Source organism: Balaenoptera physalus, assembly GCF_965194825.1.
Source record: "Balaenoptera physalus genome assembly, chromosome: 1".
In the NCBI taxonomy this organism is placed as follows: domain Eukaryota; kingdom Metazoa; phylum Chordata; class Mammalia; order Artiodactyla; family Balaenopteridae; genus Balaenoptera; species Balaenoptera physalus.
The window spans coordinates 93,357,983-93,373,960 of record NC_138882.1 but is presented as its reverse complement, the minus strand read 5'-3'; the positions used below and the strand labels follow the sequence as shown (position 1 = coordinate 93,373,960).

Sequence of the window (15,978 nt, the reverse complement as noted above, 5' to 3'; positions counted from 1 at the left end):
AAGTGTACAACATAGTGATTCAATAGTTTTATAGATTTTACTCCATTAAAGTTATAAAACATTGGCTATATTTCCTGTGCTGTGTATTACATCCTGTATCTTATTTATTTTATACTTAGTAGTTGTACCTCTTGATCCCCTTCCTCTATCTTGCCCCACCCCCTCCCCCTCTCCCCACTGGTAACCACTAATTTGTTCTCTGTATCTGTGAGTCTGTTTTTGTTCTGTTATATTGATTCGTTTGTTTTATTTTTTAGATTCCATATATAAGTGAAAACATGCACTATTTGTCTTTTTCTGTCTGACTTACTTCACTAAGGATAATACCCTACAGGTTTTGTTGCAAATGGCTAAATTTCATTCTTTTTTGCAGCTGAGTAATAATCCATTGTATATGTACACCACATCTTCTTTAATCATTCATCTGTTGATGGACACTTAGGTTGCTTCCATATCTTGGCTATTGTAAATAGCGCTGCTACGAACATTGTCCATAGCTAGCTTCTTAAGTATTCTTATTGCATTGTAATGATAAATGGCACAAAGCTACTTAAATGGTGGGGCTGTGTCACGTAGGTGGCAGTAAACCCCCCTATATTAGGAGTGGTCTGGTTGATGCAGATGTTGGTGTCTAATTTATAGGTTCAGTTATATCCAGTAGTAGAAAGCCTGCATCACCACAGGCTTAGTCTGAGGTCCCCTCTTGCATTACGAGTCCTTAGAACTGATTCTTTTTTTCCCTTCACCATGCTTCATCCTGTCCCAGCAGTGAACCCTCCAATCCCATAGAACATGTGACAACTATGCTTAGTGATGTGACAAGATATTTAGCCACTTGCAGGGAAAGAAAATTAGAAAGTGAACTATACTGTTAAAGAGATGTTTCTGCCAGTATTTCTAAACGCAAGAATCTGTTTTCTCCATGCATACTGTCCACAGCTGCATATTGCCCACTTCTTTCCTCAGCTGGCTCCCTCCTGAGCCTTCTTTTACCCCCAGTAGTGGTGGCTGACATAGAGGGACAATGGCAGTATTCTGGGATCTCTGACCACGGTTTGTACGTGGGGTGGTTCAAACCACAGCACAGGCTCAGGGCAGCAGTTTCCATACTGACTCCTCTCAAAAGATATCTCATATTATTTTTGGCTCGTTTAAAGGGTGAAGGAGGAGGAGGAATTTGGAAGAAGGTGGGTGGAGGTGAGAAATTAGACTTCAAATTCCTTTTTCTAATACTATGCCCACCACATTTTCTGTCTTCATCAAGGCAGATCTTGAACTTGGCCTGAATCACTCGTTTGAAATATCATCAGCCTTTGGAAATATTTATATGAAAGTCATTTACTCCAAAGGGCATGGGTTTTGGGGTTGCATCTTTTCTGAACTGAGTGACAGCGTTTGTCACTGAGCTGACCCGGGACCACAGCTGGTGCCGAGTGACTCCTGCTAGAAGACCAGGACTGTGCCGTGCGTCCACTTGAATCCCCTGGGAGGTGTCGGCTATTTATCCTCTAAGCAGTTGTTCCTAGAGCATTACCACGTGTTGAATGTTTTTCTACTCTGATTACAGATGTTCAAGTTCTTTGCAAAAAATCCCTTGAATAAACTAAAATGTTTCCATGTAAAAAGCTTTGACAGGGGAATGCTGAAACCACATCTGCCTGGAGACCGTGACACAAAATCCTTCAGTGCTTCGTCTAAATATAGTCTACTTTTAATTATCCACACAGAGAGGGCAGTGGCGTGGGTAATCCAGAAATCACTGTGGTTTGGTTTTAGAATATATGCTTTCTCCTTGACTTGAAGGCGGGTGTGTGGAACAGAATAAATGATGCTCTAAGCGCATTGCCTTTGGAAGACTTGACTCGTTAGGCATATGGTCTGGTTTCACTCTCCCAGTCCTACGTGTAGGATCCTCCCCACCCCCTTTTACCCAGAAGATGGTTTCACCCTCACTTCCTACCCTCCAGCTCCTGGCCCCCAACTAATAATATGTACCGGCCGGAGCTGAGCTGTCTTTTTCTCTGAAAGTCACCCAAGGCCTGTCATGCATATGGAGAAAGTATAATTTTAGTTTTGTAATGTTCAGCAGACTTGTCTTCAAATGATAGTGTACGTGATAATAGTGTAACACTTAAGAGCAGAGTCCCTAGAGGCAGACAGCCGGGATTTGAATCTTAGCTCTGTCCCATATTAGCTGTGGCACCTTGGGCAAGTTATTTAACTTCTCTGTGCTTCAACTGCCTTATCAGTAAAATGGAGATGATAATAGTACTACCTCGTAGGGTTGTTTTGAAGATGACATTTATAAAGCACTCAGAAGAGTGCCTGGCGTATAGTAAGCATATATATATAAGTGCTTGCTGCTGTTATTGTTTTAATGAAATAAAAAGAAATATGGTATGTTTCATTCATTTATTCAGTGCATTTCTCAAGCACTTAAAACTGTACAAAGCCTTCTAACTTGAATGTTGCAAATAAGAAGGTAAAATGAGATGATCTAAGGGGAGGGGGGTGGAAGCAGCAAATACGATCGAGATTATCTAGATATCCTTGTTTTTAATTTTCCAGTTCTTCGAGCCGCTGTGGCCAGGAATGTGTCTGTGGCTGAAGGAAAGGAGCTAGACCTGACCTGCAACATCACAACGGACCGAGCGGACGACGTCCGACCCGCGGTGACGTGGTACTTCAGCAGGACGCCTGACAGCACCTTGCCCGGCCCCCATGTGTTGGCTCGGCTGGACCATGATTCCCTGGTGCACAGCTCTCCTCACATGGCCTTGAGTCACGTGGATGCACGCTCCTACCATTTACTGGTTCGAGATGTTAGCAAAGAAAATGCTGGCTACTATTTCTGCCACGTGGCGCTCTGGACACCCGGGCACAACAGGAGCTGGCATAAGGTGGCAGAGGCCATGTCGGCTCCAGCTGCTGTGGCTGTGACCTGGCTAGGTGAGTGGTTTGGAGGATGGCTCTTCACCTCTCTCTGGCTTAATTCCTCCTCTGGGATACAGAGAGGAGTCAGGGAGCTGTATGTTCTGCATTGTTTTGGCCTTCTTGATATCAGGACAAGCATGCTCTCTCCTGCATAGATCCCAGGCTGGGGGAGAAAGCAAAACTGGCTGAAATAGAATCTGGCAGGCAAGGGAAATGTTTAGATAATGTGGCCTCAGTTTTCTCAGTACCCTCATCTGAGAGGTTATATATTCCTTTCGTTGTCGAGATTTGCAGGGTCGGGGGCCCTGCTGAATGGCTCTTTGAAATGGATCTTTGTTGGAGGGAGAACGCTGCCATTCTCCCATTCCTTTTCCTAGACTCCTAGGTACTCTCTGGCAGGAGCTGGGGCTTTTCTAAAGCCCAGGGAAGAAACAGAATTCCTTCAGTTAATGGGACACTTTTTTTCACTGAATGCCCTGGAATGCCCGAATGAATTTTTTTTTGCAGATACCAGTTAAATCCAGGGGGCTTCCTGCTTCCCCTGCTCTTCTGGAGGGCTCTCTCCCCACGTCCGATTCCCAAGGGAGGAGCAGAGTGGCCCTCAACTATTGCCCCCCTTGCCACCCATGTTATTGTTACTTGTCATATATATGAAGGTCATTGTCATATCCTTTTCTTTTTTTTACCATGCTCATCTTCCCCATCTCTTATTTTCCTGAATGCTTGCCCTCCAGGGCTGACTTTTCCTAATTTTGTTACTATCTTGTAATTAATTGCAAGTGAACTTAGGCAGGATGGGGCCGGGTGGAGTGTGGAGTGCTTCGCTTCCCACGTCCATTACTGCAAAGATGGAGACAGGCTTGCCGGTTAGCCTCTTCCCTGTTTTGAGCTTGATCTCTCTACTGTCCCCTGACTGTTCCGAGCCCGCATGAAGGCATTTGGCATTGCTCTGTTAGGAGGTAAAACAGATCTTTAAAGGCTCAGAAATCATTTCCTCCTTTGTCTAACACTAAACATCCTCCCGCCGTGAGCCCCAGCTCATTTCTCAGCTCTTCCTTGTCTCTGCAGTGAAATCTTCTCCTGGGCTAGTGGCACATTCCCTGTCTGTTTCTTCCTAATAAGCTGTTATTTGGCAAAGATGGGGAGTTGGCAAGTGGGGACAGAGGGGGCAGGGAGAAGATGAGTAATAAAGAGAGTAAGCAGAGGGTCCATCCAATTCTGAGCGAGACCGGGCGGGGTGTTAGTCATCCCTGGGAGCAAAGTGATTCTTTGATATCTGCAAAGTGAAAGGAGCGGGTTCATCTGGCGAGCTTTTATTCCTGCCGTCTGAACCCCGCGCGAGAAACTCATCATGAAGTACTGAACTGGAACAATGTTAGCCCAGCTAGAACTCTCCTTAGCAACCTTCAAAATAAAACAGATGTTGTCAGCACCAGAAGAAGAGTTTTCATCTCTGGAGCTGAATGTGTCTCACAGCCCTGATCCTCGGTGCATTGTGCGGTGCTGTCAGATCCCAGCGCGGACGCTCCGCACCCCTCCCCCACCGACTTAGAATCACAGCTCAAATGGATCTCTCTCTCTCTCTCTCTCTCCCTTTCGTTTTTTTTTACGACAGTGCTGCCTGCACTCCAATTTGAGGGCCTCTTTGAAGTCCTCATGCACTGATCCCAGCCTACCCCGGGGGGAGAGATGCAGCGACTGTCAGGAAACAGGAGGGGAGCTCTGGGAGGGAATGGGCTCTTTTAGCTGGAAGGGATTTGTTGGTGGCTGTGTTCTCCGGAGAGTGGGAAGAAATAAAGAGACTAAATTGTGGGAAAAGGTTTGGTTATTATTCTGAGGATCCAACACGGTTGTTGTGAAAGCTGTCAGTGTGCTTTTCCCTGGCTGATCTAAGGCCCCAGACCCCGCATCTCTCGCAGTTCTTTGCATGTAATGGACACTCAGTAAACGTTGGCCTGATGGGTAGATAAACCAGCACCAACACATGGGTATGTTAAAGTATGTGCATAGGAAAAGAAGAATTGCAGAGAAAGCAATAACGTTCAGCTCAGAATATTCAGAGATACTGCACACGGGCAAACCTGCCAGGAGTGTAAGTGGTATTCTTCTCCTGTCTTCCCCTTAAATCTCTCCTCCTTCCCTGTGCCTGTGACTCATACCATTACAGCTCCCTGGACACTTGTCAGGAGGCAAGTTGGGCCTGAGTACAGCAGTAGGCTTTTTCTCCAGGACCTCCTGATTGGATTCTCCGCTCAGCAGTGATCAGGCCTGGCTTGACACTGTGTGATTCTCTCTAGATCTACAACATGTCTGCGTATGCATGTGGATACCATGCCACATGTAAATTGGGGCCTGCTGAGGCTAACTGAGAGGTGGCAATAAGACAGGAAGTACTCTATTTAGATAGGTCATCTTATGTTGTGTGACTGTGGAATGTTGTCACAAAAGAGCTCTTGAGAAAGCCAGTTCCCTAGGCAGGTATTACACAAAATGCTCAATTTTGCTACCTGACAGATTAAAAATAATAACTACCATGTATTGAACATTTACTGCGTGTGCCAGGGACTGGGCCAAGGGCTTTACACGCATTAAATATTTGATCCCCACAAACAGTGCGAGCGAGATACTGTCCCAATCCCCACATGAAAACCACTGATTTTCATTTCGCTCACAATTTTGAGGGTCAGGAATTAGGGAAGGACTCAATGGGGTTCCTCTCTGATGTACATGGTGACAGCTGGGACAGCTAGGGCTGGGGATCCCCTTCCAGATGGCTTTCCCATGCACTTGTCACCACGTTCCAGGGCGTCTCTCTCTGTCCCCACGTGGTGTCTCATCCAGGCCCTGTCCATGTGGCTTGGGTTTCTCATGGCACCGTCTTCTCAGGACAGTCATTCTTCTTAACGTGGCAGCTGGCTGCCAAGACACAGGAAGTAGAAGTGCCTGGCTAGTTGAAAGCTATCCCTGGGACTGGCACAGTGCACCTCCGCTGTTTTCTATTGGTCAGAGCCATCACAGAGTCTGTCCAAGTTCAAGGGGGTAGAGAAAGAGACCCCATCTCTTAATGGGAGACCAGCAAGGTCACATTGCAAAAAGGGCATGTGAGATGGGAAACGTTACTGCATCGTCTTTGGAAAATAGAATCTATGCAGCGGTTAACGCTTGTTCCTTTTATTTCAAAAGAAACGTTTAGAATGGCTTGGACAGAATTATGGCCCTAGGTCAAGTCTGTCCCAAGTATTTTCATCTTGAGGGGAGTCTGTCCCAAGTATTGTCATCCTATATGGAAACAGTTTGGCTTTGGGGATCAGCTTCACTCCTGAAACCCTAAAGCACAGAGTCCTAAAAGCTGGGTGGTTCTTGTCCTCATTTGCTTGGGCACACTGAGTAGATGAGGGGTTGAAACTGATTGGGGTCTTCTCACGTTCCATCATGTTAACCAGAGAGATCAGGGCAATGACGTGAATGGGTCTGTCAAGTCCAAGAGCACTTGTAGCAGCTGGGAGGACTACAATTTTTTAGAGGGTAAGAAAAAATCTCTTTACTTAGGATGGATGCCCTACTTTTGAAGGGAAAAAGATTTAAGTTGGGTTGCAAAACGAAGTCCCATTTAAAGCAGGAGGCACAAAAATAAAATCAAGATCAAAAGGGGTAAAAAAAAAAAAAAAAAAAAACCAAAGAATAGGTATTGCAAGATGGTTGGGATGGATTAGTTACTGCATTTGAGCACTGAACTTGCCTCTGAAGTTTTGGAGAGTTGAGGCCAAAGAGATGTGATTATACAGTCCTCCTCTGATGATGGAAAACAAACAAAAGAGAGACAAACTTTTTCTTGGCCCTGAATTCATCATGCGCTTTTTTTTTTTTTAATTAACTAATTAATTTTTGGCTGTGTTGGGTCTTTGTTTCTGTGCGAGGGCTTTCTCTAGTTGCGGCAAGCGGGGGCCACTCTTCATCGTGGTGCGCGGGCCTCTCACTATCGCGGCCTCTCTTGTTGCGGAGCACAGGCTCCAGACGCGCAGGCTCAGTAGTTGTGGCTCACGGGCCTAGTTGCTCCGCGGCATGTGGGATCTTCCCAGACCAGGGCTTGAACCCGTGTTCCCTGCATTAGCAGGCAGTTTCTCAACCACTGCGCCACCAGGGAAGCCCGATCATGCGCTTTTTTTATTTAAGGGGCATTCGATAGCATAATGGACAGTGCTTTCAACTGTTCTTTTACAAAAGCTCTAAGTGATTGTTTAAATGGATGTTTCTTATATCCACTCCCCATAAAAGCTGAAGGCATACATCTTAAGTGTGTGAAGGAGTTTTTGTAAGAAACTGAGTTACTATGGAGGACAAATGTTGCTTTGTGTTGATCCAATTTAGTATGTGGCTAAAACTATAGAGAATCTGGAGGAATGGCTGCTTAATGTGCATGTTAAGCCATCTCTCTCTGCTATCAGATGTCTTAAATGAGCCCTTGGCAAGAGTTGGATACTAATCAGTTCATGGTTGAGCTCTCTGCCTGAAGTCCCAGACTTCTGTGGTGTTAATTGGAGAGGGTTCCACGGGCTTCAGATACATGAGCAGGACACGGCAGAGCTGAGTTGTGCTTTTGAGGCTTAGGCACCTGATTTGCATTCTTCCCCACTTGAGGACCGTCCCCTCTTCCAGCCGTGTGCCAGCGAGGACGGTAATTATTTTTCTCTAAAAGGAGCTGTTAATCTGCTAAGTACTTGGTGGAGACTTGAGAGTTCTTTGCCATCTACAGAAGATAAGATTTAGATCTGCAGAATTTTATGGGCAGCTACGATCAGCTGTCCGTCCAGGATTATCTCTGAAGGCAGAAGAGCGATGGAGTCCTGCTCCACCACCTTCTAGGCGTGTTATCTTGGGCTTATCGCTTATGGTTTCTAAGCTTTGGTTTTCTTGGCTTTGTGGGATAATGCATATAGAGTGCTTCACGCAGTGCCTGGCACTTAAGTGCTCTATACATTTTCATGGTGGTGGGGTTGTGATTTATTGGTGTTTTTGGGGGGAGAGTCAATATAGAACATGCTCTACCCCACCAAGTTCTTAACCAGGTAAGCCACGGGGGTGTCTTAGGGCATGGAGAACGAGGAATGTGTGGGTCCAAAGAAAAGGGGCTGAGCTGACCACACCTAGCCCCTTTCTTGCCTCTGCCCCCAAATCTGGTAATTCTCTCTTCTTTCTCTGGGAGGAGTGAGTGAGGATGAAGAAAGAAAAAAACGGCATGATTGTCACTTTGGGTGTGGGGCATAGGTATTCCATTCAAATAATGTTATCTCTATTGCTCTGAAATGACTAATGCTGACTGCAACCTCATAATAATGGTTCTCCTAAGTGGGGTAAAGTAATAACAGCTCCTTATTTATAGCCTTCTCTTTTTAAATGTTAGAGAATATTTAACTGGGCTTTTTGTTTTTTTGGCTGTGCTGCGAGACTTGCAGGATCTTAGTTCCTAACCAGGGATCGAACCCGGGCACCCGGCAGTGGAGGCCCGGAGTCCTAACCTCTGGACCACCAGGGAAGTCCCAGAGAATATTTAATTGCTGTATACCAATGATGATAGTGGCAACTCTTGGACAATTAGTCAACTCGCTCAGCTGCATCTAAAGTACCTGCCCAGTTCAGGGTGATAAAACTGGCATCAGCAGAAAAAAGGGCCCTCTTCCTCCTGTTTCTTCTGACTCGTGCTTGCAGCCTCTTCATCTAATTAGCTCTCCCAAGTTAACTAAGCTTCAAAAGGGGGGTATTAGAACATGGCCCTGTTGTACACAGTTCAGGATCAGTGCCTCAGCTGTTATCATCCCTCTTGTCTTCTGGGATGCAGCTGGCTTTGAGAAGCATGAATAACTGGGTGTGTAATGAGGTTGTGCAATTCGGCCCTAGTGGGAGCCAAGCCACGGAGCCAAAGCCTCTCCTATGATTCTCCTCCCCGCCCCGCGCTGTGCAAGATCTTAGTCTTCGAACTTAACCTCCTTTGGGCTTTGATTTCGGTTTTGGTTTGGTTTGGTTTGGTTTAGGAAAAGTACGTGAAAATAGTATCTATCATATAAGGTTGTTCTGAAGATTAAACGAGAATGCAAGGAAAGTGTATGGCCTGGGTCCCTGGCATACAGGAAGCCCTCCATAAATGCCAGTTATTAGTATCCTTGTACCTTCCTTACAGAATTGCTGTGAAAGTGAATAAATGAGGTAATCTGTGAAATCCCCCGGGTCAGGTCCCTGCATGTGGTAGGCACAAAATATCTGCTTTTACAAATTAACCAATGATTCGGAACATTTTCATTGTTTTGAAAGTTATAACGAAGGAGTTTAATGACCCATAATCAAAACACGAAGTCTTTCTTGCTGGGGCTTGCACTATGGGAGGCCGCAGCTTCAGGAGGTGGTGTGTAAATGAGCAGGTCGTCCTGGGAGCTAGATTAGGGAGAGAGCCTTGTTTCTCGGAAGGTTAGTGATGTCGTGCCTTAGACTGGCCTCGGTATTCTGTGGAAGGGCTTACGATGTGGGTGGGTTGTTTGTTTGTGTTAAACTTTTGGAGTAGAAATTTACCCAGAAGTAGAACAAACCACCAGCTTCAACAGTTATCAGTATTTTGCTAATCTTATTTTATCTCTCTTCCCTCCCCTAGACGCACACACGCACATACACTCTCTCTCTTTCTTTCTTTCCCCTGCCCCCTCTTTTTTTTTTCCTTCTGGAAGAATGTAAAACACATCGCAGACATCATGTCATTTTGCCATTAAATACTTTAGTATGCATCTTTAACTGATAAGCATTTTTTAAACATAACCACTATTACATTCTTAGATGATTTCTTGATGAGATCAAGCAGAATATAGCAGTAATCAGTAGTGTAATGCTTATGCTGAAAATGAGCATTTTTATGCAAAATATTAAATTTAGTCCAGTTCAGCAAGTGTGTTAATGTCTTTTATGTACAAGGCACTGCGTACATAGCACACACAGATGAATCAAGTAGGGGGTCCCAGACCCTGAGAAGAGCCCTATAGAAGGTCCATGAGGCAGACAGACCTGTAACTGAAGTTCAAGGCAATGTTCAAGTGAAGTCCTCAGAGAGCAGGGAACCTGGCGGGTGGTAGGGTCTCTGTGAATGTTTGCTGAATAAGAAGTAGAGGTGGGACAGGCTGATGAGTTCACAGGAGGCTTCCTGTTCAGTAAGAGAGGCTACCTGAAGAGGTCTGTGCACGATGGACCTTGAGGAATAAGCCCAATCTCTGCCAACAAGTTTTAAAATTGTGAAACAACAATAGAGGAAGATTTCCATACATGCACCAAAACATAAAAGAAATAGGAACCCCCTCACACGCCTACCATTCTGATGTAGTGGAGTCATATCTTTTCTAGGAGTGTAAGTCAGAAGGCGACCTCCAAGGCTGGGGGATAGTTCAGATGACCTTTGCACATCCTTTAAATCACTGGAACTTATGCCTTGTAAGTCCACAGGAATCCACGTGTTTGTTTTTGCATTAGGATCCTCCTTTTGCGGGCCTAAGATTTAGTTTTAACAGAGAACAAGGAGACCAACCGGTCAATGAAGAGATTTTGCTCTTCTGCCAAGCTGGCATTCCTGTAGCTAGATGCGCATGTACTGCAACCCCTGTCCTCTCCTTTCTCCACATTTGGATACATAGATTTAAACAGATCCATCTAGGGGGAGAGGAGGGAGTAGAATGGGGGAATCGGCTCGGTCATTTACTCAGCGCCTTACTGAGCAGGTGTCCCAGGTGCTGAGGCAGAGGCAACAGCGGGAAGAAGCAGCGGAGGCGATGAGGGAGTGGTAACAGGTGCCACCGGCACAGAGTCTGGAGCGTGTACAAGAGGGCAGTGGGCGGTGGGGCTGGACAGAGGGCTTAGACTCACACTCTGCAGGGCCTTGAATGCCAGGCTGGAGAGTGTGTTCGTCACTCAGTAGGTGAGAGAAAAGCCACCTGCTGGGAGGCTTCTTGAACAGGTGACCTGCTGGTGGTGTGAGCCTAGAGGCGGGTTGGAAGGTTATTACAATAGTCTTGGCTGGTGGTGGCAGAGGGCTAGGACGGGAATGGTGGTCATGAGGTTTTCACTTCTATGCACAGATATTTATAGAGCACCTACTGTGTGTGAGGCCTGGAATGTGAGAAGTGGAAGAGACACTGAGGAGGGAGAATTGGGAGACTTAGGCACCGTCTGAAGAGGGTGGGATATGGCACACCTTTCAAGAGGGGGGACTGGGAGAGTGAACGGTGGGGTGTGGTACCAGGAGCAGCGGTTGGCAAGTCAGGAGGAGGGGCCAGCTGTGCGTGTTTGGAGTGAGGCTTTAGCTGTGTGTGTGTGTGTGTGTGTGTGTGTGTGTGTGTGTGTGTGTCTGTGTCTGTCTGTTCCCCTGCTTTGGCCCCAGCTGTGTCTTAGACTCCAGGTTCAAACACTGGCACAGAGCTGTGTCCGTAGCATCTTGACTTGGTGTCTCCATTGCATCTCAAGCCAGTTCACCTCACTCCGCACCCACCTCTGCCGGTACACCCCCCACACCGCCTGCCACACATACACGGACCAGGCACCAGTCTAAGCACTTTCACGTATATTATTTTAACTACTAATCCTCATGATAACATTATGAGGTGGTTACTGTTATTCTCCCCATTTTTACAGATGAGGCACCAGAGAGGTTAAGTAATCTGCCCAAGGTCACACAGCAAGTGAAGGCAGAGCCAGGATTCAAATACAGTCTGGCTTCCAGACCCCTGGCTCCTCACCACCGCTCTTGACTGCTTCACGGTTTGTTGTTCAGGTTAATGTGGTGACACATGCGAAGGGTCTTCGCGTTGTGCTCGGAATGGAGCAAGCTGCTGCTGCTTCATGAGGACTCTTGACGATCTGGTGTTCCCATTTGGTCCTGACAGGACTGAGGAGGGCAGTCTTGCTGTGCGCACAGCCAGTTCAAGCCTGTCCTTTCCACATTAAATAAACTTGGTTGTCCTTGTCCTCACTCTAGTTGCTGTGCTAAAGTCCCACATGAGGAAAGGGTCTGAAACCCTGGATGTGGGCTAAGTTGGGAATACCTCGTCTTATGCGTGTGATGGTGTAAATACATTTCAGTGTTTGTTCCACAGTCAGCAGTCACTGGAGAGGCAGCGTGTGTGTGAGCACGCTGCCCAGGGCCAGGAAACCCCCCAGCTGTGCATTTTAACACATTCACCTGTGAAACGAGGTGGCCGATGACCTTCTAGCATATTTCTCTGTAGCGTCCACATCACTGAGGACATTCTCCCATCAGCGGGCAGAGCTGCGCTGGTTCAACTTCTTATGGCACAGGGTCCAGGCTCACTTGCAATTAAGTGCTTGTGAAGATGACATTTGAGGGAATTCGGATTTTGAGTTCTTTACATTTCCTGGCCACTGAGTCATTCTTGGGGAAGTCATGATGTTATACATTTCGTTAGAAGTATAAATCACAAAACAACAGTTCCTTGACCTCAGCAGTTTATAATTTGTATGAGTCATAAATAAAAGCAACGTCAAATAAAACTAAACTGTTTGATGGAGGTGATGTGAATACAGTGTTGGCAAATGGAAAGTTCTGTTTAGGTAGAATCATTTGTCTCCTAGCAGGCAAAGCACTACAGGAGAAAAATGTAGCTTTTTCCAGAAGTCTTAGCATCGAGGCAGCAAACATTTATTGAGTGACTACTGTATACAAGGCTGTATGTTTGAACCTTAGGGACAAGATCTTCAAGCAAGGAGTAATAACTGCTTTACAACAGTACCTACACGGCTTATGGGAACACAGAGAAAGGGTGTCCAGGAAGGGAGCACAGAGGAGGTGACACTGAAGAATGAGAGCAAGTTTGCAGGGCAGTCAAGAGGAGAGGCCACCGCAAACAGGTCACCCGGTGGTGCGAGACTGCAGTGACTGGAGAACTTCAGATAATTAGATGTGACATGCAGAGGAGGTATTGGTAGAGGAAAGGAAGCAATGAAGGGGGTCCTCATACCAGTTCCTGGGAGGCTTTGAAATGTGGAGTTGCAGAAATGGATTAAATGCAAACAGTGAACCTCACAGGAGGAGCAGTTCTATACAAGTGAAAAATAACAAGACTGTGACAGTGGCAGTGGGGACACTAGGAGAGCAGTTGCTGGCTTCCCTCCCTCCCTCATCAGAATTTGTGCCTGGCAGGAAGCAGGATGGTCATAGTGAGCGGGCTTTACTAGAGCCAGGATCACAGTGAGCTGCCTTCAAGGTTGGCAGAATTGAATGGGAGAGTTATGTGTGTCAGTGAAATAAATACCGTTTGGGGAGTTTGAGGATGGCCATACACAGGAGGAATGATGACCTGAGGGCCTTGCCTTTGGGGCAAAGCCAAGGATGGCAGGAACCCGCGACACGGTGGGTTGACTGGCCTCAAGAGCTAGAATGTACTCTGAGGTTGGGTTTTCCAGTGCTGTGCCAGCGGGGGCTTTGGAGGTCTCTGGGCACTGCTTGGCATGCCAGAGAACATCTTGGTAGAGCATGGACACCCAACTTCTTAAGAGAGTCTTCTCAGAAGACTCCAACTTCCTGGGGAAACTAACAGCTGGCCTCACCCTCTGGAAAGAGCAAGACTCTGACTGGGGACATTTGGCTTCTGGCCTTGGGAGGTTTTCTTGAGGGGGGATAGTGGGGGCAGTGCTGTGAAAGTTTTGCAATAACAAACTCTCCGAGGATCCTTTCCATACAACATAAAGACTTCCGTTTCTATCACTGTAGCTAACAGAATGGGCATTTAATTGTCAGGACAACCATAGTGCTTGTCTTATTCCTTTTGCTGATTCTTGGTAAATTGCTCTGTCTGATTTGATTTTTTTTTTTTTATCCTGGCCCCTCTCTCTCTTTCAGAACCAGACTATCAGGTGTACCTGAATGCTTCTAAGGTCCCCGAGTTCTCAGACGACCTCACCGAGCTGGAATGCCGGATAGTGGATGTGGGGAGCACCGAGGCGAGCGTCCGTTTCACGGTGTCCTGGTACTACAGGGTGAACCGGCGCAGCGATGACGTGGTGACCAGCGAGCTCCTTGCGGTCATGAACGGGGACTGGACACTGAAATATGGAGAGAGGAGCAAGCAGCGGGCCCAGGACGGAGACTTCATTTTTTCTAAGGAGCATACAGACACGTTCAATTTCCGAATCCAAAGGACTACAGAGGAAGACAGGGGCAGTTATTACTGTGTTGTGTCTGCCTGGACCAAACAGCGTAACAACAGCTGGGTGAAGCGCAAGGACGTCTTCTCCAAACCTGTCAGCATATTTTGGGCATCAGAAGGTAGGCACTTCCTCCTTGTTCATGAACATTTTTGTTTTGTTTTGGCTTAAGTCATCCCACTGTGCATTTTCAGAGGCACAGTCACTCTGCAGGTTTCCGTTTACACTAGGGATCCAAGAAATTCACATTCCAGTGACTGTGCCTCTTATCCTCAGCACGAACCCCTTTACGATGATGACGCTGAGAAGGGTAAGTCCAACAAGAGGGCTGAGGCTTGGTCGGTGCTAGGAGATCATCTTGTAGGCGCTCACAGGGTGCCTGGGGTACGCCATCGACACTATGGCCACGCTGGGTGATCTGAAGCCAAACTTTGCACACGCCTTTGGGAGTGTATCCGGGTCCCTGAGTTCCCGCTGGATGCAGGCACATTTCAGATGCCCCAGAATGAGCGGGCAGCCCCAGGCCACTGTGCCTGCCCCCGAGCGGTCAGTCACCCATTCAGAGAGAGTGTTCCTGGGGAGAGCTGACAGGAACTTAAGGGAAACAGTTTCTTTGATGTGTTTCCTCCCGAATGCTCAGAGCCCTGTGTGCCTTGGGATGTCAGACTTGTCGAGTCTTTTATCCCTGTTCTTGTCCGTCACTGCAGGAAGACCAGGCCTCCTGGGTCCTCCTTCGTGCCCCAGATGTGAAGCACCGTACAGCCCACCACATGCTTCTGTCGCCTCATTGCCATGCCTCTGAAATCCCCAAACCCCAAACAGGGCCCTCTAGAACTTGGCAAAATCTCCTGCTTCCTGACCTCATCTCTGAATAGTCCTTTCTCTTCCTTACAGTAAATGTGACCCACCTCGCTCTCCCCAAGGACACCATTTCCCCTGGAGCCTTCCTGAGTGGTGGTGTTTTCTTCCCACAGTGTAACCTGGCCTAGATGAGTCAGGTGCCCTCCTCGTCCCTCACTGCAGCCTCCAGGCTCTTTTCCCTCCTCCCTAAAAGCATCCAACTTCAGATCTCCTGTCATCAGATCATTCCACCTCCTCTCATTGCCATCACCTGTCAACTCCTGGGTCCTCCTCATGCATTCTTTGAAGATGCTCAGCTTTGTCTCCCAACTACTCTCCAGTTTTCCTCCTGTCTTGCTAGCTTCACTATCCATATGGGCGCTGGGTCACCTTTGGCTGCACATTGGAATCACCTGCGGAGCTTTAAAAAAATACTGATGCTTGAGTCCCACAGGAGGTTCTGTCTTCATTGGCCTGAGGTTCCGTGCAGTCTGGGCATTAGAATTGTCAGATGCTCCCAAGGTGGTTCCCAGGTGCATCTAAGGTTGAGAAACCTTTCATTCTCAGTCCCCTGTCCTCCTTTCTAATCATTATGACCTCTGTCCTATTTGGATATTCACTCCCAAGCTCACACCCTGCATTAGACATCTCACTTCTGATGACTGAGAGCCCTCCATACTCTCAGTTCCAAACAGCCTATCCTGTAAACACACCTATCTTTCTACATCACTCCCATTGTTTCCCACTGGCCTGTTTTAGATCTCTTGTTGTGGGTGGGTTTTTTTGTTTTTTTTTTTTTTAATTAAAGCTAAACTAATCTTGGTCTTGTTTCCCCCTCCATCTGTCTGTTCCCCATACCCCTTGCCCACTCATTTCTGTTCCTTTCCTTTGATAGCCAAAGGATTTGATTTGTTTGTCCTCAGTGTCTCTATTTTCTCTCTTCCTGTTCTCTAATCTGCTCTAATCTGGCTTTTGCCCCAGCTGCTCATGTTAAGATGACTAGTGATTGACATATTG

General features: G+C 46.9%; 1 protein-coding gene across 2 annotated transcripts in view; it reads left to right on the top strand.

Moving 5' to 3' along the window:
• Positions 1-15,978, top strand: part of PTGFRN (prostaglandin F2 receptor inhibitor) — a 75,867-nt gene that overhangs the window by 36,133 nt on the left and 23,756 nt on the right. For both annotated transcript variants that reach the window (XM_082458349.1, XM_082458348.1), the window contains exons 4-5: positions 2,569-2,949; positions 13,817-14,242. In XM_082458349.1, the coding sequence (XP_082314475.1) occupies positions 2,569-2,949; positions 13,817-14,242 (807 nt within the window). The remainder of the gene's footprint in view (positions 1-2,568; positions 2,950-13,816; positions 14,243-15,978) is intronic.